The 26,001-nt window shown below is 35.1% G+C and overlaps 1 protein-coding gene across 21 annotated transcripts in view; it reads right to left on the bottom strand.

Moving 5' to 3' along the window:
- The window catches only part of CCDC91 (coiled-coil domain containing 91), a 353,607-nt gene that overhangs the window by 211,616 nt on the left and 115,990 nt on the right, over positions 1-26,001 (bottom strand). For 18 of the 21 annotated variants that reach the window (XM_043562023.1, XM_043562025.1, XM_043562041.1 and 15 more), the window contains 3 exons: positions 14,969-15,129; positions 13,844-14,047; positions 12,810-12,914 (listed from right to left, as the gene is read on the bottom strand). In XM_043562023.1, coding sequence (XP_043417958.1) covers positions 12,810-12,914; positions 13,844-14,047; positions 14,969-15,129 — 470 coding nt within the window. Of the gene's footprint in view, positions 1-12,809; positions 12,915-13,843; positions 14,048-14,968; positions 15,130-15,981; positions 16,071-18,051; positions 18,071-18,104; positions 18,249-26,001 lie in introns of those variants that run through there. The other 3 variants (XM_043562042.1, XM_043562044.1, XM_043562043.1) reach the window with 3 other exon arrangements.

The raw sequence follows: 26,001 nt of genomic DNA, 5'->3' as shown, positions 1-26,001 counted from the left end.
GAAAGACTCAAATGATAGGAGAAATTTCAGGAAAGATTTATAATAGAATGAATCATTTCAGAAATCATGACTAGGCTAAAAAGAACATAAGACCAAATAAGCTAAATTGAAAATGCCTTAAGAGAAATAAAATACAAGGGGAAACATGTTTTAGGTCAAAAAGAAATGAAGAAAGCAATGAAAAAGACTCAACACTAAAAGCTAACAGAAGACAAACACTATCCAACACATACAAGATAAGGGTCACCAGAGGGGAAAAAACATAAGAAATAAAACAAGGATTAAATTTATAATTTAATAAAAACTCCCTGAAATTTTAAAAAAGGAATTGAAACTATGTATATTACAAGGATACATTGTGAATCTAGGGAAATCAACCCAGACTGACTAATACTAGGCATATTCTAATAAAATTATTTGACTTTAAACAAAACAAATTAGAAATTTGTTTTTCTAAAGAAAATTAATAATCAAAAAAATAGACTGAAATTAAGACTTTGACAGCAATGCTTCATAATAGAAAAAATGGAATAATATATTCAGATAACTGTAAAAAGGAAAGTGAGTAAGAAATCTCTTAATGAGCCACTATGGAAGGGCCTGCAAGAAAAACTTTTTTAAATTTTTAATATTTATTTTGACGGGGATTGGGGAGAGGAGGAGGAGGAGGGGAGAGAGAGAGAGAGAGAGAGAGAGAGAGAGAGAGAGAGAGAGAGAGAGACTGAGACCCAAGCGGGCTCTACACTGTCAGAGCAGAGCCTGAGGCAGGGCTCAATCTCAGGGACAGTGAGATCACGACCTGAATCGAAATCAAGAGTCAGAATCTCAGCCAACTGAGCCACCCAAATGCCCCCCTCCAAGAAATACTCTTAAATATGGAGGAAATTTTTTAAAACAAATAATTAAAGTACATTTCTCAATCATCTCAAACAGTAAGGGTATTTATGCATTCATTCATTCATTTGTTCATTCATAGTTGGCTTCTGTATGCATTAGGAAAGATTCTAGAAGGATAAAGGAACCAACAGTGGTTCCCTACTGAGAAGAGGAAATAAGTGGATTGTTCAGGGGATGAGGAGTGAGCTCTTCAGTACAGGTATACCTTTTGTACTGCATGTGCTTTTGCTGTTTTAACCACCTGAACACACATCATTTAACTGGTGAGAGAGTTTTGGAGCACTTTCTAAAGCTTTTCCTAGAGATTCTAATGTGAGCCATGACTGAGGACTATGGCTTCAAAATTTAAAGGAAGTCAAATCAGTGATAAAATCAAGAAATCAGTGAAAACTACTACATAAAGCAATATTTTCAAATTTATTACTTTGATCCAAAATCTTATTTTTAAGAAATGTATAACTGACACATTAAATAAAATATCTTCAAAATTATGCTTTTTTTATATGTGTAATTCTACCAGCTTGTCTTGAATAAATCTTAAAAATATATAAACCTGTTGCTTCAATGCTAATTTTTTTAATACAGTTTGACAAAAAAGTCTTCCCAGTTTACACGGGATTTGACAATTCATTTTGGAATAAGAAAGAAAATTCTTAGATGCATCTGCTATAATGACTCCCCCTTTATAGAGATTTTTTACTTTTTTTTTTTAGGTTTTCATCTTTAAAAAAAATTTTTAATGTATGTTTATTTTTGAGAGAGAGAGAGAGACAGCATGCAAGCAAGGGAGGGGCAGAGAGAGAGGGAGACACAGAATCTGAAGCAGGTTCCAGGCTCCCAGCCATCAGCACGGAGCCCGATGCAGGGCTTGAACCCATGAACCTTGAGACCATGACCTGATCTGAAGTCTAAGGCTTAAATGACTGAGCCACCCAGGGTGCCCCTCCCTTTATAAAGATTTTAAAGGGGATGAGTTTCCTAACAACTGAAATGTATTCATTTCCCAATATCTCACCCAATCTAAAATACAGTATTAAAAATGGGGTGCCTGGGTGGCTTAGTCGGTTAAGTGTCCAACTTCAGCTCAGGTCATAATCCCACAGTTCACAGGTTCAAGCCCCACACCAGGCTCTGAGCTGACAGCTCTGAGCCTGGAACCTACTTTGGATTTTGTGTCTCCTGTCTTTGCCCCATCCCTGCTCACACTCTGTCTCTGTCTCTCTCTCTTTCTCTCAAAAATAACAATATTTTTTCAATACAGTATTAAATGAAACGCACATGAGACCAACCAAAACATAAAATCTTTATTTTCCTTTCATTTTTTTTCCCTCTTCTTTAGAATGCTATTAATCATCCTTAAAGATCGATGAATGAATAGGATGTCTTCAAGAGAAGCTTAATCTGTATTTCCTTCCGCATACTCTACATCTTAGCAGGACTGCAGCTACATTTTGGGTTACCTGTGCAAAATTGGGTAATTCCTCGCATATTGGCTCCCCAAGCTACATGCTCAGAGGTATTAAGCCACTGCTCAAATCTACCCTCAGCCAAGTGCCATAAAGCACAATTATCAAAATAGCTTCTGGCTAAGGGTCCAACCATCCAACATCTGACTAGTATTCACTTTTAAAAAGTATACAAAAACATTAAGAATAATATCTATTCATATTAATTAGTATAACCTGTGATATCAGCAACAGAATATAGGTAGAAACCTGAAGCAGTATAAATTCCATTCGTGAAATCAGCTTAAACACTATATAAAATGAAAACTGTATTTTCACATAATTGTTTTTGTTTTATTTTCTTTTAATTAATTCCCAAACAGAATAATCAACATACTATAACCAGGAGGCATTTCAATAGGAAATGGCACTTGGAAGAATAGGCCCAGCCTCTAAAAAGTTTATCCAGAAAATGCCCAAAGCTAGCCATAGCTAACATTTCTGACAACTATAAGAGATGATAGTTTAATAACCAGCTGTGTCTGTTAATTCATTTTTTTAAGGTGGCAGCATTATGAGATGTTGTGATCTGCTAAGATGCCCAATTTCTTCAGTGCTCCTCACACCTAAAGACTAACTTGCTATGGGAGTCAGAAAAAGAAGACAAAAGAAATTGGCATCCAAGTTGTACTAAGAGGAGTTCTCTATTCAAGTTTCATGAAAAGTCCTCTAAATAGCTCCCTTTGACAAACGCAGCATGACTCACTTGTCTTCCTCGGGTGAGGCGGTGAGGCTACACACCCTGGACAGAACAGGAAAGGAGAGGTAGTGCACGCCCCCATTGTACTGCACAGTTCACAGTATTCATTATTTCCTTCTGTAATGGGCACATTCACACCCCTCCACCTATCCTGGTAATTAGACCATATCACAAAAAACAACACTGCTAGAATTCTCTGTAATAGCTAATGTTTAAAAAAAAAAAAAGTTCATTCAAGGTTTTTCAAACACTACATTTATTAATTACTCTTTATCTGGTAGACTAAAAGCTTAAAGGCACACCCAACAATGGTCTAATTACAGGCAGATTTACTTACAAAACTGAAAATTTGAGCCCTATATTGAGATCACATGAAAATACCTGACTTGTTTATGGTGATGAATAGGTAGGAATTTTCTTTTATGTTTATTTTTCTGAATTGTCCACATTTTCCACAATAAACATACTATTCTTATAAAAACATAAGCATACCAACATTTTTAAACAGAAAGGATTTTCAGCTAATTTGATCCAGTCTTGTTAGTACTATCTCTTTGTATTCTGAAATGTTTGGTCTTATTTAAGATACCATACAGAAATAGGCACCAATATATTAACTCTGTCATCACAGATAACAGAAATGTTTTTCTATTTCATTAAGTTCTACATTTATAAGATCTATATGTTATATATGTCTTAATATACAAAATATATAGATTGCCATATGCTACAGAGAATATATTGACTTTCAGAGGGCGGAAGGATGCCTGCCACGCCATAATTCAAGCATGAAATTTAATATATATTCCCTATTTAAAAGCTCACTTTTGCTGGAGCACCTGGGTGGCTCAGTCAGTTAAGCATTCGACTGTTGGTTTCAGTTCAGGTCATGATCTCACCATTCGTGATTTCAAGCCCTGCATTGGACTCCATGTTGACAATGTGAGGGCTCCTTGGGATTTTCTCTTTCTCTCTCTCTCTATGTCCCTTCCTTGCTTGTGCGCTCTCTCTTAAAATGAACAAACTTTAAAAAAAAACGTTAAAAACTCTTGCTAATGAATGGACTAACCAAGAAGTTAAAGAGGAAGTTAAAAAGTTCATGGAAACCAATGAAAATGATAACACCATAACCCATAACCTCTGGGATGCAGCAAAGGCAGTCATAAGAGGAAAGTATATAGTAATCCAGGCCTTCCTGAAGAAGGAAGAAAAGATCTAGATACACAACCTAACCTTACGCCTTAAGGAACTGGAAAAAGAACAGCAAATAAAACCCAAAACCAACAGAACACAGGAAATAACAAAGATCAGAGCAGAAATTAATGCTTCTGAAACCAAAAAAAAAACCAGTAGAACAGATCAATGAAAACAGAAGCCGGTTCTTTGAAAGAATTAACAAAATTGATAAACCACTAGCTAGTTTCATCAAAAGAAAAAGGAGAGGACCCAAATACATAAAATAAAGAATGAAAAAGAAGAGATCACAACCAAAACAGCAGAAATAAAAACAATAATAAGAGAATATTATAAGCAATTAACGCCAATAAAATGGGCAATCTGGAAGAAATGGACAAATTCCTAGAAACATATACACTACCAAAACTGAAACAGGAAGAAATAGAAAATGTGAACACACCCATAACCAGTAAAGAAATCGAATTAGTAATCAAAAATCTCCCAAAAAAGAAGAGTCCAGGGCCAGATGGCTTTTCAGGGGAATTCTACCAAACATTTAAGGAAGAGTTAACACCTATTGTCTTGAAGGTGTTCCAAAAACTAGAAATGGAAGGAAAACTTCCAAACTTCTTATATGAAGCCAGCATACCTTGATTCCAAAACCAGACAGAGACCCCACTAAAAAAGGAGAACTATACACCAATTTCCCTGATGAACATGGATGCAAAAATCCTCAACAAGATATTAGCCAACTGGCTCCAACAACACATTAAAAAAATTATTCACCACAACCAAGTGGGATTTATACTTGGGATGCAGGGCTGGTTCAATATCCTCAAAACAATTAATGTGATTCATCACATCAATAAAAGAAAGGACAAGAACCATATGATCCTCTCAATAGATGCAGAGAAAGCATTTGACAAAACACAGCATCCTTTCTTGATAAAAACCCTCAAGGGGCGCCTGGGTGGTGCAGTCGGTTAAGCGTCCGACTTCAGCCAGGTCACGATCTCGCGGTCCGTGAGTTCGAGCCCCGCGTCAGGCTCTGGGCTGATGGCTCAGAGCCTGGAGCCTGTTTCTGATTCTGTGTCTCCCTCTCTCTCTGTCCCTCCCCCGTTCATGCTCTGTCTCTCTCTGTCCCAAAAATAAATAAACGTTGAAAAAAAAAATTAAAAAAAAAAAACCCTCAAGAAAGTAGGGATAGAAGGACCATAACTCGAGTTCATAAAAGCCATATATGAACGACCCAACGCTAATATCATCCTCAATGGGGAAAAACTGACAGCTTTCCCCTCAAGATCAGGGACACAACAGGAATATCCACTTTTGCCACTGTTATTCAACATAGTATTGGAAGTCTTAGCCTTTGCAATCAGACAACACAAAGAAATAAAATGCATCCAAATCAGCCAGGAGGAGGTCAAACTTTCACTCTTCACAAATGACATGATCCTCTATATGGAAAACCCAAAAGATTCCACCAAAAAACTACTAGAATTGATTCATGAATTCAGCAAAGTTTCAGGATATAAAATCAATGCACAGAAATCGGTTGCATTCCTATACACCAACAATGAAACGACAGAAAGAGAAATCAAGGAATCGATCCCATTTACAGCTGCACCAAAAACCATAAAATACCTAGAAATAAAACTAACGAAAGAGGTGAAAAATCTATACACTGAAAACTATAGAAAGCTTATGAAAGAAATTGAAGTAAACATAAAAAATTGGAAAAAGATTCCAACCTCCTGAATAGGAAGAACAAATATTGTTAAAATGTCACTACTACCCAAAGCAATCTACATATTCCATGCAATCCCTATCAAAATAACACCAGCATTCTTCACAGAGCTAGAACAAATAATCCTAATGTTTGTATGGAACCAGAAAAGACCCCGAAGAGCCAAAGCAATCTTGAAAAAGAAAACCAAAGCAGGAGGCATCACAATCCCAGACTTCAAGCTCTGCTACAAAGCTATAATCATCAAGACAGCATGGTACTGGCACAAGAACAGACACTCAGATCAATGGAACAGAATAGAGAACCCAGAAATGGACCCACAAACCTATGGCCAACTAATCTTTGACAAAGCAGGAAAGAATATCCAATGGAATAAAGACAGTCTCTTCAGCAAGCGGTGCTGGCAAAACTGGACAGTGACATATAGAAGAATGAACCTGCACCACTTTCTCAAAGATAAACTCAAAATGGATGAAAGACCTCAATGTAAGACAAGAAGCCATCAAAATTCTCAAGGAGAAAGCAGGCAAAAACCTCTTTGATCTTGCCCGCAGCAACTTCTTACTCAACACGTCTCTGGAGGCAAGGGAAACAAAAGCAAAAATGAACTACTGGGACCTGATCAAAATAAAAAGCTTCTGCACAGCAAAGGAAACAATCAGCAAAAGTCAAAGGCAACTGACAGAATGGGAGATTATTTGCAAATGACATATTAGATAAAGGGTTAGTATCCAAAATGTATAAAAAACTTATCCAACTCAACACCCAAAAAACAAATAATCCAGTGAAGAAATGGGGAAAAGACATGAATAGACACTTCTCCACAGAAGACATCCAGATGGCCAACCGACACATGAAAAACTGCTCAACATCAATCATTATCAGGGAAATACAAATCAAAACCACAATGAGATATACCTCACATCTGTCAGAATGGCTAACATTAACAACTCAGGCAACAACAGGTGTTGGCGAGGATGCAGAGAAAGAGGATCTCTTTTGCATTGTTAGTAAGAATGCAAGCTGGTGCAGCCACTCTGGAAAACAGTATGGACATTCCTCAAAAAACTAAAAATAGAACTACCCTACGACCCAGCAATTGCACTACTAGGCATTTATCCACGGGATACAGGTGTGCTGTTCCAAAGGGACACATGCACCCCCATGTTTACAGCAGCACTATCAATAATAGCCAAAGTATGGAAAGAGCCCAAATGTCCATCGATGGATGAATGGATAAAGAAGATGTGGTATATATATACAATGGAGCATTACTCAGCAATCAAAAAGAATGAAATCTTGCCATTTGCAACTACATGGATGGAACTGGAGGGTATTATGCTAAGTGAAATTAGAGAAAGACAAAAATCATATGACTTCACTCATATGAGGACTTTAGGAGACAAAACAGATGAATGTAACAAAAATAAATTAAAAACTGTGAAGGGGACAAAACATAAGAGTCCCTTAAATATGGAGAACAAACAGAGGGTTACTGGAGGGGTTGTGGGAGGGGGGTTGGGCTAAATGGGTAAGGGGCATTAAGGAATCTACTCCTGAAATCAAGTTGCACTATATGCTAACTAATTTGGATGTAAATTTTAAAAAATAAAAAATAAAATTAAAAAAAACACTCTTACTAGTATTTCATATATATATATATATATATATATATATATATATATATATTTAACACACAATGGTCTCTTTTGATACAAATTTAATTATATCTCCTCCTATTCCTAAAAATTTATTAGACTGAACTAGCTTCCTATCAGTTGGAAAAAAAGGCTATATCCCCAGAAAGGAGGTCAGATAGTAAATACTAATAAATTCTTGACGAACCTTGTCTTTACAATACAATTGAAATATTTTTATCGAAAATACATTTCCAGAAAGTCTAACACATACAACTATACTTACACAAACTTCATAAGTATAAGGCAAATATAGAGACTTATGAATTATTTCCCAGCTTCCCAGTTTGACTTATCCATATATATTTTTTTACTTTAGAGAGAGAGAAAGAGAGAGAGCAGAAGAGAGGGGCAGAGGGAGAGAGAAAGAATCCTAAATAGGCTCCCCACTCAGCAGGGAGCCTGACCCAGGGCTCAACCCCACAACCCTGGGATTGTGACCTGAGCTGAAATCAAGAGTTGGATGTTCAACTGACTGAGCCACCCAGGCACCCCGAGTTATCCATATTTTTATTTGCCCTTCCTCTATTTACAATGACTCACTGATTATGTAAACTATTTCTTAAAAAAATGTACTAAAAATATCTGCTTTAATGTATTTTAAGACTGAAATTAATTTCCTACGATAGCTACAACAAAGAATATTTAAATTCAGAATGTTCTTTTCTATACCAATTATAAAGACTTTTTAAATTATTTTAAAGTAATCTTTAGACCCAACATGGGAATTGAACTCACAACCCAAGACCAAGAATCCCATGCTCTACTGACATAGCCAGCCAGGTGCCTCTTCTATTCCACTTACAAAGAGAAAATAATGCATTTCTCCCTATTTTTCTCAATAAGTACAGCTAAAACACCTAGACATTATATTTAAAACAAATGTAGGATGATTCTAGATGATGGTAAGAAGAGAGATCTAGGGTCCTGGGGACAAAAAGGAATGATGCAGCAATAAGTTCTGGGAGTTTTCCTTCAGCCTCATACATCCCAAATTGGGTATTGGAATGGTCAGCAACCAGGAAATACCAATGGGCACAAACAAAAACCCCCAGAAAAGTGATACCTCTCTAGCCAAAGGACCACAATTAGGGCAACCCCGCAGAACAAAAAGCTTTTAGATAGTAAAAGCTTGATGACAGCAGAACCCCACGGAAAAAAACAAAATAGGACGCCAGTCCATCTCTGTGAGCAAAGGCCAAAGTGCTAAGTAAGCCCAGACTTCCACCTTAAGGAGCTACAGGGAGGTTTCCATCCCACCCCCCACCCCCTGAGGTGATAACAGAGAAGACCAAATTTACTTAAAGGCATTTTAAGGACTTGAATCCCCACCCAGACACAAGGAGGCTCTCTCCCCTTTTCTGTGTCAGAAAAAGCTGAAACCAGAACTTTTACAACCATTCAGAGGTAACAAGACCTCCCTGCTCCATGGTATCAGTACAAGCACATGGAGAGGAGTAACAAGGTATCTCTCTTCCTGCCAAGCAGGGTGGTATCAGCCAAGCCTATGGGGGGCCTGAAATGCCACTGTTTCCTAGGAGTAGGGAGGTACCGCTCCTACCCAGGAGGTTAAAGGCAGTTAAGTAGGAAACCTGGAATCTCATCCTACACCTGAGATTAACAAAGTGGCGTCTACCTTTCCCCAAATGTTCAGTGTCAGGAGACCAATTAAAATGCATGATTTAATCAAGATCCGAGGTGTCATACAAAATGCCCAAAATGCATAAGATATAATTAAAAACCACTCATCACACCATGAATCAGGAAAACCTCAATTTGAATAAGAAAACACCGTGAACAGACAGCAATAAGCTGATACCAATGTTAAAATTATCTGACAAGGGTTTTAAAGCAACCATTACAAAAATGCTTAAACAAGTAATTATGAATATGACCGAAACGTAAGGAAAAAAGAAAGTTTCAGCAAAGAAGTAGAAGATGTAAAGAACCAAATCAGTATTTTATAACTGAAAAATACTAAACTAAATAAACAGCAAAAACTGACTCAAAACCAAAATGAAAGGGTCAGAAAAAAAATTAGTATACTGCAAGATAAAACAATAAAAACTATTCAACCTGAACAAAAGCAGACTGAAAAAAAAATGTAGAGAACAACATGGAGCCATAGACCTACAACAACCAAAAGCTTTGCTAAATAGCATGCTTGTCTTTTAGTTCAATTTGGCTATGAGACCACCTAATACATTTTTTTTGTCACTTACCTAGCCAAGGTGATAAAATACTCCATAAGTCAATTTACCCTTTTATTCACATGGTATAAAAAGGAAAGAGACCCTTCTTGGTGCGGAACCAAAATCATCTGAAAAAAGTTTTCTTTGGAAGTACTGCTTCCTATAAAAGACAGATCTTTTTAAATTGAATGTGAGTTTTCAAGACTCAAGTTGTTACTCTTATCACTGTTAATGGTGAGAGCAAAATGACAACCATGAAAATACCACTTGGAATTTATACTGGTCTTTACGGTGAAAAGGTCAAAGTATATGTAGGTCTTCAATCGTATCTCAGGTGTGTTACTGTTCTCATAGATAGACTGAAAAACTTAAACTGAATTTGCAAAGGTATATGTCTCACTAAAGGGCCCAGAATGTCACTCAGTATAGGCAGAAAAAAACACAACATTCTTTTAGTATTCAGTACTACATCTTTCAATAAACACTAGAATTCCAAGTATGGGGCTGGTAAGTGTGGCTGTACACAACATAATTAGCCCTTGGGGAGCAGGCGGCATTATATTAGTGAATTCATTCATTCATTCATTCATTCATTCAAGAATATTAAGTGAGCTCACACTATATGCCAGGTATTGCTCTACGTACTGGGAAGGAAAGTTCCTAATCTCATAGATTACATTCTGATGGGAGAAAACAAAAAATAACCAAATCAAAACAAAGTAACAGGTGAATAAATGCTAAGAGGAAGAGGAAAAAAGCAAAGAAAGGTAACTAGGAAATGCTAACCATTTACAGACGGTCTTATTTTCTATTGCATGGTCAAGGAAAACATCCACAAGAAAGTACCACTTGAGCAGGTATTTGAAGGAGGCTAGGGTTCAGTGAGAATGTTAAAAGTATAATTTTCAAACAGTTAAAATGTGAATTGTATAAATATAAATTGAACATATGCCAAGAACTTATTCTCCTCATTTATTAATAAATGAATAATTTGTGTTAAGATTGAGGGAATCAGATGTTAAGACTGGTTCAAAGAGCATTTGAAGGTATGTGTGTATATATATTTATCACACATATATCTCATATATATTCCATGTTTTCTATATATAGTCTATATTTCTATATTTTCTATATTTCTATCTATATGTTCCATATATACTTCTTATATAGAGAGAGACAGAGAAAACATAAATAATGGTGTGTTAGACTAAGAGTGGTAGATTGGAGACAAAAACTCACCAATGTCCTATAGGGCAATAAAGAGTATTTTTGAAGTTATCTTTTCTAACAGATATTACTTACGTCTCTTCTGGAAAAAAAATTAACATGGAATGTCAACATATCTGAGACTTCCAATCAATAGTAAACAGTGAGTCAAATAAAGTACATTCTCTAATATAATCCTAAATCTATTAAACAATATCCCCGTAAGGCAGTGAAGGAACACAGCTCACCCTTTCCCTTATTTTCAAGTTTTGCTTTTTTTCTTTCTTTTAACAGATCTATGCAGACAGAAGAGCATTCCAGTCAGAGAGACTGTGAATGAATCACAAACCATTTCCCTCCGCTCACCACTCCAACAGCCAAGGAATGCCCTCTCCGACACAGACTCACACATTCACCTGGACCTTATTAAGAACTTTGGTGTAAGTAAATAGCTGGAAAAATTGGAGAAGCCAGAAGATTTATATTGGAAGGAGACTGAGAATTGAGGTTGGGACATGAATTGATTTACATTTTTAAAAACATTACCTGCTGCAATAAAAACTCATTAAGGAGAAGAGCAAGGGTACAGGCTAGAAGACCACTTAGGAGACCATTAAAATGATCTAGGCAAATAAACATCTAAATATATAGTTTGTCAAGAGTAAAAAGTGCTATGGAGAAAAACAAAACAGAATGGGAAGGTTGATAGGGATGTCAGTATTATCTGGAAAGGTCTTCTCTGATAAAGTAGTGTTTGCACAGAGATCTGAATGATACAAGAAAGAAAACCATGCAGAGAATTGAGAGAAGAGTGTTCCAGACATAGGGATAAGCCACAATGATTGAGGAGAAAGAGGCAGGGAAAAGATGGGAAGGGAGGTATAAAAGAGAATGCATTGCCTTGCAAACCATTTTAAGGACTTACTTGGCTTTTAATTTGGGTGAGATGAGAAGCCATGAAGGTTTCAGAGCAGAGAAAACACATGATCAGCTTTAAGTATTAAACAGACCACATTGGCTGCAATGGGAAGAATGGTCTGTAAGTGGGCAATGACAGAAGCAAAAAGTTTAGTCAGAAGAGCCTTTAGTATTCCAAGGGAGAGATAAGAATGACTCAGAATAGTGACCCTAATGACAAACAGTCAAAACCTGGACATTTTGAAGGTAGAACTAATAAGTTTTGATAAAGGAACAGACATGGTTAGTAAATGTATCAGCCTTAGCAACTGCAAATACAGAGCTATCAATTATTGAGACGGGAAAGTGTAGAAGAAACAAGTTTATTAAGAAAATTTGGGGGGAAGAAGAGGAGACATTAATTACAATTTATGAAAAAGGTTAAATATCTCAGTTTGGAATTTACAGGATTCCAAATTCTTTCAATGTAATCACAGTAAGAAAAATCAGAATATCAGTTTCTTCTTTTTCCAAAAATCAATTTCTAAGTTTCATCCATCAGAAACCATATCTTACACTAAACTGAGTCTCAACTAGCACTCAGGGCTTCTCACAGATTCATACTTTTCAAAATGGCATTTATCATCAATTTCATCCATTGTTGGTTAATTATTTTACATATTTAAGCAAGCATCTGACCCTTCATAAAGTATTTATTAAACACTTTTTGAAATTACACTACATACTTCAGCAAAAGACGCACATATTAAATTTTAAATTCACCGGGTTTACCTGAAGTTCTTTGTATCTATCTTGAAAAGAAATGGCCTCTTGCTCTTTTTCTTTAAGGAAATCTTTTTCTAAGACACTATGCTTTTCCATCAATGATTCCACATCCTAAAGAAAAATCCAAGCATAAATGTTATAATATTTTATAATGGCATACAATATATTCAGTGTTCTCAATGAACACAGCATAAAACATTTGGTAAGGAAAGAACTCACACGAGTGTGGTTTAAAGTTCAACAATATTACAAGTTATATGCCCCCCTATCATTTCAAGACCAATATTAACATTAACATAACACCAAAATTATTTACACTAATAAATGAATAATAGCATCTAAACTAACTGTAATCAGCACAAACTATCTCTACATATACTTTCTATAAATTTGCAAAAGTCTTTTTATAGATATATTTGTAGGAAAAAGAAATGAGAACGTAAATAAATAATTCACTAAAATAGCTATGTATCTAAGTACTCTAGGCAAATATCCCATGATATGTAACTTCCCATAGGGACAAGTCAATGTTATACATCTTCTAATCATATAAGAAATACAACACTACCTGTTTTCAAAGTAAATAAAAATAAATCAGAAGAAAAACATTAGAGGAACAAAATCTAGTAGAGATGTTCATATCTTTAAAAGTACATATCTAAGATTAGCAATTGCTTATCAAAGACTTTTCTAAGTGATACACTCATAAAACTAACTTAAATCTACAGCCAAGGGAAGACAGCATCTTCTTCCCCTTATTAATTCTTATTTTTTTTTTTTATTTTTTAAAATTATTTTAGAGAGGGGAGGAGAGAGAGAGAGAATCTTAAGCAGGCTCCACATTCAGCACAGAGCCCAATGAGGGGTTTGATCCACAACCCTGAGATCATGACCAAAACTAAAATCAAGAGTTGTACACTCAACTAAGTGAGCCACCCAGGAGCGCCAACTCATGAGTTCTTAATCAGACATTGGGACTATATCAAGTTTCAAGTCTTATACGATTCAAACATTTATTTTTTACGCAAATGTAAATATACCTTTTTAATCCTCTGTTTTTCTTCTTCAGAAACTTTGAGTTTAATCTCCAGACTTGAAATTTTCTGCTGAAGCTGTATGTTTGATACATTGGCTCCAAGATCCTCAGAATCATCCACCAGAGCAATTGTTCCATTACTTTTCTCATCATTTAAACCCAATGGAAAAAGTGAGATATCCAGATGAGTGTGTGTTGATTGCTGAATCTAAACCACATTAAAAAAAAAAAAATACACAAGAGGGAAAGTTTACACTGTACCAATAATGAAAACATCCAAAGGGCACCAGAAACCACATTTGGAAATTAAGTTGTAGCAAAGGTTCTGAAATTATTTCACCCTTTAAGTAAATCAACAGAAGACCTCAAACTTACAACAACCTGATCTTTGTAGTTAAGAAATAAACTGTCTCTAAACTTTAGAGTCTAAAGCATTTATTATTTTGCAAGCAAAGCACTAAAAATTTAAAACGTTTTCTTATGCTTAAAGGCATACAATTAACTATACACACATCTGACACCCACCAGTCCTTAAATTTATACACACATCCAGAATTTGTATATATTTTAAATTGTAAGTCAGAATTTGAAATGTATCAATAACTGCTACTTGATCATCACTCTCTAGTAAAGATAACAGGTGACTCAAGGTTGTGTACTTCACTTTTGAAATCTGGACTAACTGTAACGTCTAAAACAATGCCTGGATCAATAAATATGTGAATGAATAAACCCCATGACTACTGTCTTTTTGGTTTCTACTCTAAAATTGAAATGAACATTCTAATATCTAAAAACACAGGGTTAGCTTCCCTGAATAGAGAAATATTTTTTTGTAATTATTGTTTTCTTCTGAAGTCCAAGATTTGAAATGCAAAGCTAAGCCAATTTTAACAAATGATATACTCAAAACTGTATTTTGGTAACTATAGCTACTTAAATACTTTGCAATTATGCCACAAAACATATTATTCAGTTTTTGGAATTATAGATATTAGCCTCCAAGTCAAAATAAAATATTTCTTTCAGAAAAATAAGTAAATAAAAAAAAATCAGAAAGGCCTCATTTAAACCAGCAAGCAATTTTTTAAGCGTGCAAACTTCTTGTACAAAATACACTTGTCTTTACCTGTGCTTTAGGAACAGTTTGACTGACAATGCTGTCATCTGTGTGTGTATTCTCTGGTGATGAAATGATGGGTTCCGAAGACAGGCAGCCAACTGAAGGAGAAGAGTGGTCATGGTCCAGTATAATCTCAGGAGAAGCTGGAGAAAGATGGACTCCAGATACTAGAGAATAAATAAATAAAGGATTGTCAAAGAGAAAGGAAAGAATAGGTTGAGAGGAAGAAAGAGAATAGAGGGAAGGAAAGGAGAAAGGATAAGGGAAGTAAAAGCAATGAGACTGAAAATGAAGATTCCAGGACTATTCCACAGGGACCATTCTCTGAAACCTAAAACTAGTATTTCTAAATTTAACATGACATTTCCATGTGAGACCTAGGCAATAAAACAATGTAATAGTGTCTTAGTGTTTACATAAGAATACACTACCATAAGCAGTGCATTTCTGACTGAAAGTACTCAAATGTATCACCCATCTACATTCAGTTAAGAAAAAGCACTAGTGTGCATACTAGTCACAGGCATTGGGCACTGAGAAGGTAACAGCGAGCAAGACAGATGCATTCATGAGGCAATGGCCCTATGACCCAGTTGGCAAGTCAAATCAATTAAATATTTATTACAATAAACTGACCTAAAAGGAGGAATCATTACTTTAAAATAGCTGATCCAACTGCCTCTGTGTTAACTTCTAATAGGCAAAAGAATTTTCATATTAAAATCTATTTGAATTGCTTCTATAAAAAAGTAATGTTGAAATTAGTTTGACAACAAAACATTACTAGATTGTGATTAGGTTCAAATACAAAGGTCATGAAAGGAAAGCTACCTGCCAAGATGAAATAAGACAAAAATACTGATAAGGATAAAATACAAAAATTATATTACTTTATTTTCAAATGTTCTTCTAAAAATTCAAAAGTATTTGCATTATGTGCTTTCAAGTTTAGGAAGAGTAACTAAATGAATTTTAGCAGTAACCCATGTATACATTTTGACTTTCTAAATTATAAAGACCTTTATTCCACATTGGCATCAGTGGCAACGTCAGTGAAGTTCTACCATAAATTCTGGAAGGCAGCTCACAATGGAAATTGCATTTTTCTCTGAGGAAAGACATTTATAAGGTCATTAGGTATTTAAAAACTAAAGAATATATCAATTTCTGACTGGTACCCTATAGGATCATTCAATTATCTTATCTATGCTATTATTGTGTCATAATGCTGAATTTTAAGATACTGTATAAGGGATTCTACCTGTCCCACACACATTTCACTATTTTAAGTAAAATACAGAAAACCAGAATTTCAATTCATGCTTGTACTTGATACACCTTTTTCCGAAATTCTTTTTTCTAATCTTCACTATTCGGTATGCTAACAGATTTCCCTATAATGTCAAAATAGTTTAGCTTCTAATTCTGAATTATAACTTGTAACAAAAAATATTACTAATGAGTTTTTAAAGGCATGAAAATAAGTACTATAGTACACTGAGAGGGAATACAGCCTTGTGATTAACAGCATAAACTCTAGAATCATATTGCTGTAGCAGGTGTAGAACAACTAGCAACTTTAACTTCCCTCAGTTTTCTTGTCTGTAAAACTGACAAAGAGGTGGTGATAAGGCTTAAATTGACTAAAGTATGTAAAACACTTAGCACTGTGCGGGTATTATTTTCATTACTACTTCAAAGATCATTAAAATTTGTCAGACAATTACATTTATTTCTGGGCATAAAGGGTATATGTGACTATGATCCTGGATTCAAGAAACTTTTGTTTTTTTAAGAGGAGACTTAAGGAATTTGTCTTTTTTTTTTTTTAGTTTAGTTTAAGAAAGACAGAGAAAGCACCAGTTGGGGAGTGGGGAGGGACAGAGAGAGAGACAGACAGACAGACAGACAGACAGACAGACTGAATCCCAAATAGGCTCCATGCTGCCAGCGCAAAGCCCAACACAGGGCTCCAACTCACGAAACTGTGGGATCATGACCTGGCCCGAAACGAAGAGTTGGACTCTTAATCGACAGAGCCACCCAGGAGCCCCCTGGGTTCAAGAAACTCTCAAAATATCATTCTGATCTAATACTTGAACATTTTAAAATCTCTTTATGTCACTCATATTTACAGCCATAATCTAAGACGTCAAATTGTCCCAAGTTAAATTCTCACTCTGTAACATATGTTCAAGTATATCATATTAGGAAAAACATGAAGGAAAAGTGGGTAGAATAAAGGGAGGGAGAGGAGAAGGAAAAGAAAGGAAAGAGATACGTAAGGGGAAGAGGAAGGGAGAGGCTGAGGGAGAAAAGTAGGAAGAGGGGCAGGGAGGAACCCTCAACCTCACACTTTCCCCTAGCTACCGCCACCCTATCACACTTTCCCTTTAGAACCAAACTTCTTGTCTCCAAATGATTTGCTCCATTTTTTTTTCTTCCTCCCCCAACCCTCATGACTCCACTGGATCCATCATTTAAGATAATAATTTTCCTTTCAGTTACTATTAAGTTAAATGAACACTTCTCACTTGATCTTTCTTTAGTTCTCCAGAGCACTTGCTATCATGATCCTCCCTGTTTCTGAACTTCCTCCCTTGGCACCTGCGATACCACCATCTCCTATATTTCCTCTGAACAGTTTGACTATTTTGTTCTTGTTTCCTTTTCAGGCTCTTTCTCCATTCAATCTTTTTTTTTTTTAATTTTTTTTTAATGTTTATTTTTGAGACAGAGAGAGACAGAGCATGAGTGGGGGAGAGGCAGAGAGAGAGGGAGACCTAGAATCCTTAGCAGGCTCCAGGCTCTGAGCTGTCAGCACAGGCCAACGCGGGGCTTGTACTCACAAACCATGAGATCATGACCTGAGCCGAAGTCGGTCGCTCAACTGACTGAGCCACCCAGGTGCTCCTCTCCATTCAATCTTAAGTTTCACTCTTCCCTACACCCTCTGATCTTCCCAATGTCCACATTATTATTACCACTTTCAAAACCTATTATTTAGATAATGACCTACAAGCTAATAATATCTAAATTCATATGTCTCAGCACACACCACCTATAGCCCTCCAGTCCCATATACTTACCCAACTACCAGACAGTTCCATTTAGCTGCTTAGTAGTAGTATGTCACACTTACCCATCATCTTATAGAAACCTGCTTTGCTTCATGCTTTCCATCTTAATTAACAGCACCTCAAAGAACTACTTGCCCAAGCCAGAAATGATACCATTAAGTGCCAACCTCACTGCAGTCACACTGTGCTACTAACAGTTCTAATTATGCCATACTGTTCAATACCTCTGTGACCTCACAATATACTACCTAAGTAAAAGCCAGAGCTGTGGAGTCAAAAATGGATTCAAATTTGGGGCCCCTGGGTGGCTCAGTCAGTGAGGTATCTAACACTTGGTTTCAGCTCAGGTCATAATCTCATGGTTCATGAGTTCAATCTTCGCATTGGGCTCTACACTGACAGTGCCAAACCTGCTTGGGATTCTCTCTCCCTCTCTCTCTGCTCCTACCCTACTCGTGTCCTCTCTCTCTCTCAAAATAAATAAACTTAAAAAAATAATAATAAATAAAAAATAAACGGAAATAACAAAATGGAATAAAAAAAATAAATGGAATAAATAAAAAATAAATAAATTTAAACAGTAACAATTTACTCATTACACAGCCTTGGGCAAATTACCTAAACCCATCTAAGTCATAATTTCTTCATCTGAAAATGGGGAAATAATATGTAGTTCAAAACAAAGCTATACAGTTTAAATTAGATGATGTATATAAATCACTTCATTGTACCGGATAGGTACATGGTAAATATTCAGTATATGGCAGTTGTCATTGAAATTATCATTTTTCAACATTCAAAACAAGATTATCCAGGATTCTTTTCACCTGCTCCATTACCACCCAACCATAATACAATTTAAATATCCCACTATCAACATATGACAGAATTTCTAAGAAATAATTTTAATCAAAACATTATATATAATCTATGGAATACATTTAAACCAATGATTAGGAAAAAATCTAAGTATTGAACACTTTAATCAATTAAAAAAATTTAATGAATTAAATGCCTAGCTCACAAACTAAAATAGAAGGAAAATTCAAAAAGCATAATAAAGAAAATAAAGATAATACAAATACTGAAGTAGACTAAGAAAGTAAATCTTATTAACAAAATCCCTGAATTTCTAAAAAAAAAAAACAAACAAAATAGTAGTTAACTTATTCAAAATAAAAGAGAGAGGGGTGTCTAGGTGGCTCAGTCGGTTAAGCGCTGGACTTCAACTCAGGTCACGATCTCAGTTTGTGAGTTCGAGCCCCACATCAGGCTTGCTGCTATCAGCGCAGAGCCCACTTTGGATCCTCTGTCTCCCTCTCTCTCTGCCCCATCCCGCTCTCTCTTGCATGCTCTCTTTCTCTCAAAAATAAACATTAAAAAAAATTTTTTTAAATAAAAGGGGGAAGGTACAAATATACAAATTAAATGACAAGGGGAAATAATTAAAGCAGAAGAATTTTTTTAATACTAAAACTCCTCTGCAGGCTTCTAAGTAAATTAATTTGAAAACTTAAATAAAATGATCAATTCTCCACAAAAATGTAGCTTATAAAAGTTGTTCTGATTAGAGCTTGAAAAAAAAAACCACTTAAAAATAGATCAACTTCTTTTGGAAAAAAAATAAAGCTATCAGGCAACAACCCCACTGATAAAGCACTTCAAGAAAATTTCTATCAAAAATTCAAAAAATGAAAAATCCTAATGCTCTAAAATTGTTACTGAACGTTGAAAATAAAGGAAAATGTCATTAGCGTTATGTAACATTAATGTAACATTGAAAGCTAAGCTTGATAAAGACAGTACAAAAAAAGAATAATTAGAGATTTTTAGAGTATCACTTACAATGAGGTAAAGTTATAAGTAAAATATTAGTAAAAAGAATCCAATACCATATCGAGAAAATGATATGCAATGAGCAAGTTAGATTCATTCCAGTAATGCAAGGCTGGTTCACTATTAAGGAATTCATTAACAAAATACTCCATATTAACAGATTTGAAGATAAAAATGACATGATTATTGCCAAGACTCTGAAAATGCTTCTGATAAAACTGAATACCCGTATCTGTTAAAAACACTCAAGAAAATAGGAACTGATGAACACTTTCTTAACATGATATAGACCTTAGTCCTAAAATCAGCATGTTAATTAATGGAAAAAAACCAAAGTTGTTTCCTAAATGAACAGGAACAAAACAAGGATGACTACTACCTCCACACCATGGAACATTCCTCTAAAGGGACAGGCCAGTGCAGACAAAAAAGACAAATTAAACATAAGTATAAAAACAGGAAAAGGAAGACAACTATTTCATGTTCCTACTAACTAAAACAATACACACATTCAATAAAGTAGCAGGATATAAACTTAAACGAAATAGCAATCACCTGTAAAAACAATAACTATTTAGAGTATATAATGGTAAAGAATACTATCTTCCATAACAACAAAGAAGATAAAGTACTTAGTTACAAATTTAACATGAAATCTGAGGAAAATTTTAAAACACTTCTGAAAGACTCAAAGGTAGACCTGAAAAAAGGAAAAGACATCCTAGAACTGGATAGGGCAACTAAACATCACAAAGATGTCAATTCTCCCTTAGTTAATTAACAGTCCTAATATAATTCCAATAAAAGCATCAATATGCTTTTTTATAAATGAGCTAGACAAATGGACATTAAAGGTCACATAGAAAAGTAAAAATGCAAAAATGGGCAGGAAAATACTAAACATGCAAAAGTGTAAGGAAGATACTACCCCCTCATTATAATATACCAAATTAAACTATACTAAAACATAGTACAGACCTTAAGACACACTGTATTTTAAATTATATTAACACATACGATAAACCCTTTATAAATAAAACAGTGTGTTGTTTTGGTGCAGCAATAAACAGACCAAAAGAATACACCAGAAAGTCCAGAAATAGACCCATGTATGTGTAAAACTTAGATACGTGATAAAAATGGCATTTCAAATCACTAAGGCAAAGATAGACAGTGCAAGGACAACTGATTAGCCATGGGGAAGAGATAAAATTAGACTCCTACTTCACACTATAGACAAAAAAGTAAACTCTAAGTTGATCAGAACTCCAAATACTTAAAAATTGAGACCATATAAATATTAAGAGAAATATGAGTGAGTTCCTCTTTACCTTGCATGTACTAATGGGCTTTTTAACTAGAACTTAATTCCAGATACAATAAAAGAAAAAATTAACAAATGTGACTAGAGAATAAATATATAAAAACTTTGTAGGTATCAAAACTTAACTTCAATAAAATTTTTAAAAGCTAATAAACAAAAAGATACATAATATGTATCACAGATAAGGAATAATATTCCTAATATATATTAAAAACACTTAAAACTTAAGAGGAAAAAAATTAGGAAAAAAACAGCCTATAGAATACTGGGCAAAAATGTGAACAGACAAGTCACCAAAAAGAAAATACACAAACAGTCCTTAAATACATGAAAAGACGCAGACGCATGCACCTACTCATTTGTCATAAAACAAACACAGGGAAGAGAATAAAGCCAAAAGTAATGAGACTGCTGGGTGCGAGACAGGTGATATGAAGTGGAAAAACAGAAGAAAGGGATGGTGGAAATACCTTGTCTATCAGTGTGCTTTTTTAATATGGTTCTGACTTTTGAAACCATGTTAATGTTTCACTAGTAAACATAGTAAAATAACACTAAAATCAACAAGCAGGGGAATAAAGGGATTGAATCCTAAAATAAAATACAAAGAGTAATAAATGAACTAAACCATATTTCAAATGAATAATCTTCTCACACCACAAAGTGTGGGAGGGGGAGGGGTGGAGGTCAAGAACTAACCCAAATTAATTTGGGACATGGTATTTTGACTATATGTCCTAGGCATAAGAACAAAAACAATGCTAAATATTGAGAAGAGGAAGAAAAAATAAGAGAACGAGAAGGAAGGAAGAAAAAGAATAAAAATAAAGCAAATATGGTAATATGTTAATATCTAAAGAAAATTGATGAAGGATATACGGGAATCTTTTCTTCACTTCTTACTGCTTTTCTGTAAGTCAAAATAAAAACAGGAAAGAGCAAAAAGAGAAATTATACAATAGAAAATAAGAGATCTGAAGAATTGCTCGTAAGGGAAAAAACTACCTAGTCTAAACAAAAGTCTTGCCTGTGCAGAACTGCCAAATAAAGACTTGATATCATGGAAAACAAGTATCGGAATACCCCCCAGCAATACTCTTCATAATAGCAAATAAGTGAGAACAGCCAAAATACCTACTGACAGTTGAACAGCTAAGTCAGCTGTGGCATAATCATACATTAGAGTTTTTACATCAGTGAACATAAGGAAACTATAGGTATATGCAACAACACGGAAGAGTCTTAGAAACATAAATTTGGGTGGAAAAATGTAAATCATAGGGAGTTTACACAGTATTGACCTATTTTTATAAGGCACATAAACAAACAAAACTCTTTAGAGATACACATACATATACAATAAACAATATATTTACAAAAGTAAGGAAAACATAACACAAAATTTTAAAACAGCAGTTCCCTTTGGAGGAAGGCATAGGGAAAAGACAGAAGAGTACTAGAATTGGTAATATTCTAGTTCTTAAATTAAATGGCAGATTCATGAGTGTAATTTTCAAATATAACCCAGAAAAAAATAAGTACACATACCTAAAAATTTAATTCTGAAGACTTCTTGTTTCAGTGCCCTTCCTGGTTGTAGTACCCTCATGAGCTATGTTATCCCACTGATCAAAACTTGCTCTGGGTAAGTAAGATAGGAAGAAACTCTAATTCAAACTAAAAATAAATAGGGATGAATTAGTTCACTCAAATAAATTATGCTTTTCTGAAAAGATGTCAAGAATCAGCAACAGACTAATAAACACAAGATTTGAAGGTGCAAGCCTAAGTGGCATCCTGCTAATCACAATATTTATTCCAGAGACAAAAGAAGTTGAAACTCAAATGCCTAGAATTTACATATGCTTTCAACTTATGAGGTATTAGTGGAAGTTTTAGGCATTTGTTTAACTGAATAATATGAATGTTTACTGAATATGTCATAATCCACATCCTACTTTAAAAATAAAATGAGAAAACAAATGGGTAGTGCCATGGGAAGAGAACATATAAATGCATTACTCTCTAAGTTTTTTTCACTGTGCTATAATTCACACATTTTTCCTGCATTTTAGGTGACCATCCAATGACAGTAATTTACCCTAAAAAAAAGCCACATTGGGAAATACTGTCCATATACAGAGAGAGACCAAAATATTATTCAATAATAATGATGGGGGCACCTGGGTGGCTCAGTTGGTTAAGCATCTGACTTTGGCTTAGGTCATGATCTCATGGTTCGTGAGTTCAAGCCCCACATCAGACTCTGACGGCTCAGAGTCTCGGCCTGCTTCAAATTCTGTGTCTCCCTCTCTCTCTGTCCCTCCCCCGCTCACAATGTGTCTCACTCTCTTTCTCTCAAAAATAAACATTAAAAAAAATGTAATAATAATGATGATACACATTTCACATGTCTGCTTAGAAAATTACAAATGCCAATATGTAAAATATAATTATCTTCTCACCTAGCCAAGAACATACAGCTGTTAAAGTTTCAAACTGCTACAGTATTCTTTGGTCTATTAAAAAGCTGACTGGTGTCAGTCTTCATGTTAAAAATCTTTATAAGATCAAGTATAACCAGCAGCAACATCATCTACATAAAAACTCGGCCAAATTTTTTTAAGAAGTGAAAATATACAAAATCTTGTTTCTTTGGGTATTTTGTTTGTTTGATTGCTTTTAAATCTTAAGCAAGAAAGAGTACAGACACAATTTGCTTCATTTCAAATGTGAAATCCTTGGTTTTCTAAGACAGAGAATACAAGGTCAGCATATACTCATTACAGCTATAAAGCTAATCAAAAGTGCAATGAATGGCACATCTTCATCTTTCACTTTGTAATGGTAATCAGCAAAGTCATCGGGCATATCATTTTTCATTAACAGACCTCTTCTAAAATACAAAAAAAAGCCCACTACGTCAGAACACCGCATAAGCAAAGGAAGACCAAGTTTCCAAATAGTATGCAATTTTTTTCCAGTAATTCCGCCTGTGGTCAACTCTGTTTTGTTTACATAAGCATAATAACTCTTGTAAAATCTAAACAAGAAACAGGTGTAAATGCTCTCATGCACTCTTAACTGTGCCCAAAGAAATCTGTTGATCTCCGCTAATGGTTAATAATTCACAAAGAGAACGTGAACAAAATGGTAATCGTTTTTACAACTTTTAACTTAAAAAATAATTTTGGACTTTTTCATTCAGACATTCTATTTTTTTAATTTTTTTAAGTTTATTTATTTTTGAGAGAGAGAGAGAGTGCATGCACAAGCAGGGGCAGGGCAGAGAGAGAGGAAGACCATGAATCTGAAGCAGGCTCCAGGCTCTGAGCTGTCAGCACAGGGCCCAGTGCGGGGTTTGAACTCACAGACCACAAGATCATGACCTGAGATGCAGTCGACCGCCCAACTGACTTGAGCTACCCAGGCCAGGCACCCCCAGACATTCTTGCATCCAATCGAGGCTCCTCTTTTTCAGCACACTTTCACTTCATAGAGGCTGGTGATTACCTTACACAAACTGCTATCTCCCTGAAATCCTCTGATATCCTAATTTATTATCAGGTCTATGCATGAACCCATTCTTCGGGTTCAGAGCTCACTGCTGAGACTTTGAACTTCACTCATGTAAGGAAATCACTCAGTTACAGAAAACAAAAAATATGCAAAAACTGAGAACTATCTAAATATAATAATAATAATAATAATAATAATAATATGAAGGTTTGTTAGTAAATATAAAATAAGTGGATAGGTTTTTTTATTTTAAGTGGCAGAAAACAGTGTTTAGAAAAGTGTTACTTATATCCAAGAAGGTTCCCTTCAAGAAATGCCCCTTGATTTACTACTTAATGGATGTCAAGATATTACCTAGGATATCTAGATTAGAGACTTAAGGAGAAATATATAATAGCTTTTAAAAGGCTAAGACACAAGAACACAAGGAATAGATTCAGTCACTTTCTTAATAAAAGAGGGATTACAAAATTCATGAAATTTCTACCAATATAGTTATTTTTAACTACTCTCCAGAGTATTCTGTAAATACAGGCTCCACCTCTCCTTGCCTCTCTGAGAAATAATGGTGTGTTCCTAAAAGCAGTTTGGCAACACCATACACTACAAATTATAATGAGAAGTTTTTTGAATTATGCACATGACTAAAAAACTATGTTTCAATTCGTAAAAGAGACATACAGAAATAGAGTCCTCAAAATCCATCACTAGAATGGTCAACACAAATTCATATCATATAATAAAGCTTTTTGAACAGGGAAATTAAAAAATAATCTACTTAAATCCCCACTATTTCTTCATTATCATAGTAGGAAGAAAATGCCATAGCAACCAAAAAAAAAAAAAGAAACAAACTAATAAAATGCAGGCAGTAGTATCTAATGACTCTAATAATTTTGAAAATTATAGGAGAAATATCTCAGAACCATAAATATATCTTTAAGCCAACTTACTATCTGAGATTTGTAATCTTTCAACTCTTGCTCACACAAAAGTGACCCAACATAGGCAAATTCTAAGCAATTTCCAAAGAGGAGGAAAAAACATGTATCACAACTTAAGTTAAAGCAGTATGTTAAAACTGATTTGGGGCGCCTGGGTGGCGCAGTCGGTTAAGCGTCCGACTTCAGCCAGGTCACGATCTCGCGGTACGTGAGTTCCAGCCCCGCGTCAGGCTCTGGGCTGATGGCTCAGAGCCTGGAGCCTGTTTCCGATTCTGTGTCTCCCTCTCTCTCTGCCCCTCCCCCGTTCATGCTCTGTCTCTCTCTGTCCCAAAAATA

Source organism: Prionailurus bengalensis, chromosome B4, assembly GCF_016509475.1.
Source record: "Prionailurus bengalensis isolate Pbe53 chromosome B4, Fcat_Pben_1.1_paternal_pri, whole genome shotgun sequence".
NCBI lineage: Eukaryota > Metazoa > Chordata > Mammalia > Carnivora > Felidae > Prionailurus > Prionailurus bengalensis.
Note: the sequence above shows the minus strand (reverse complement) of the source record. Positions and strands in the feature narration are given on the sequence as shown.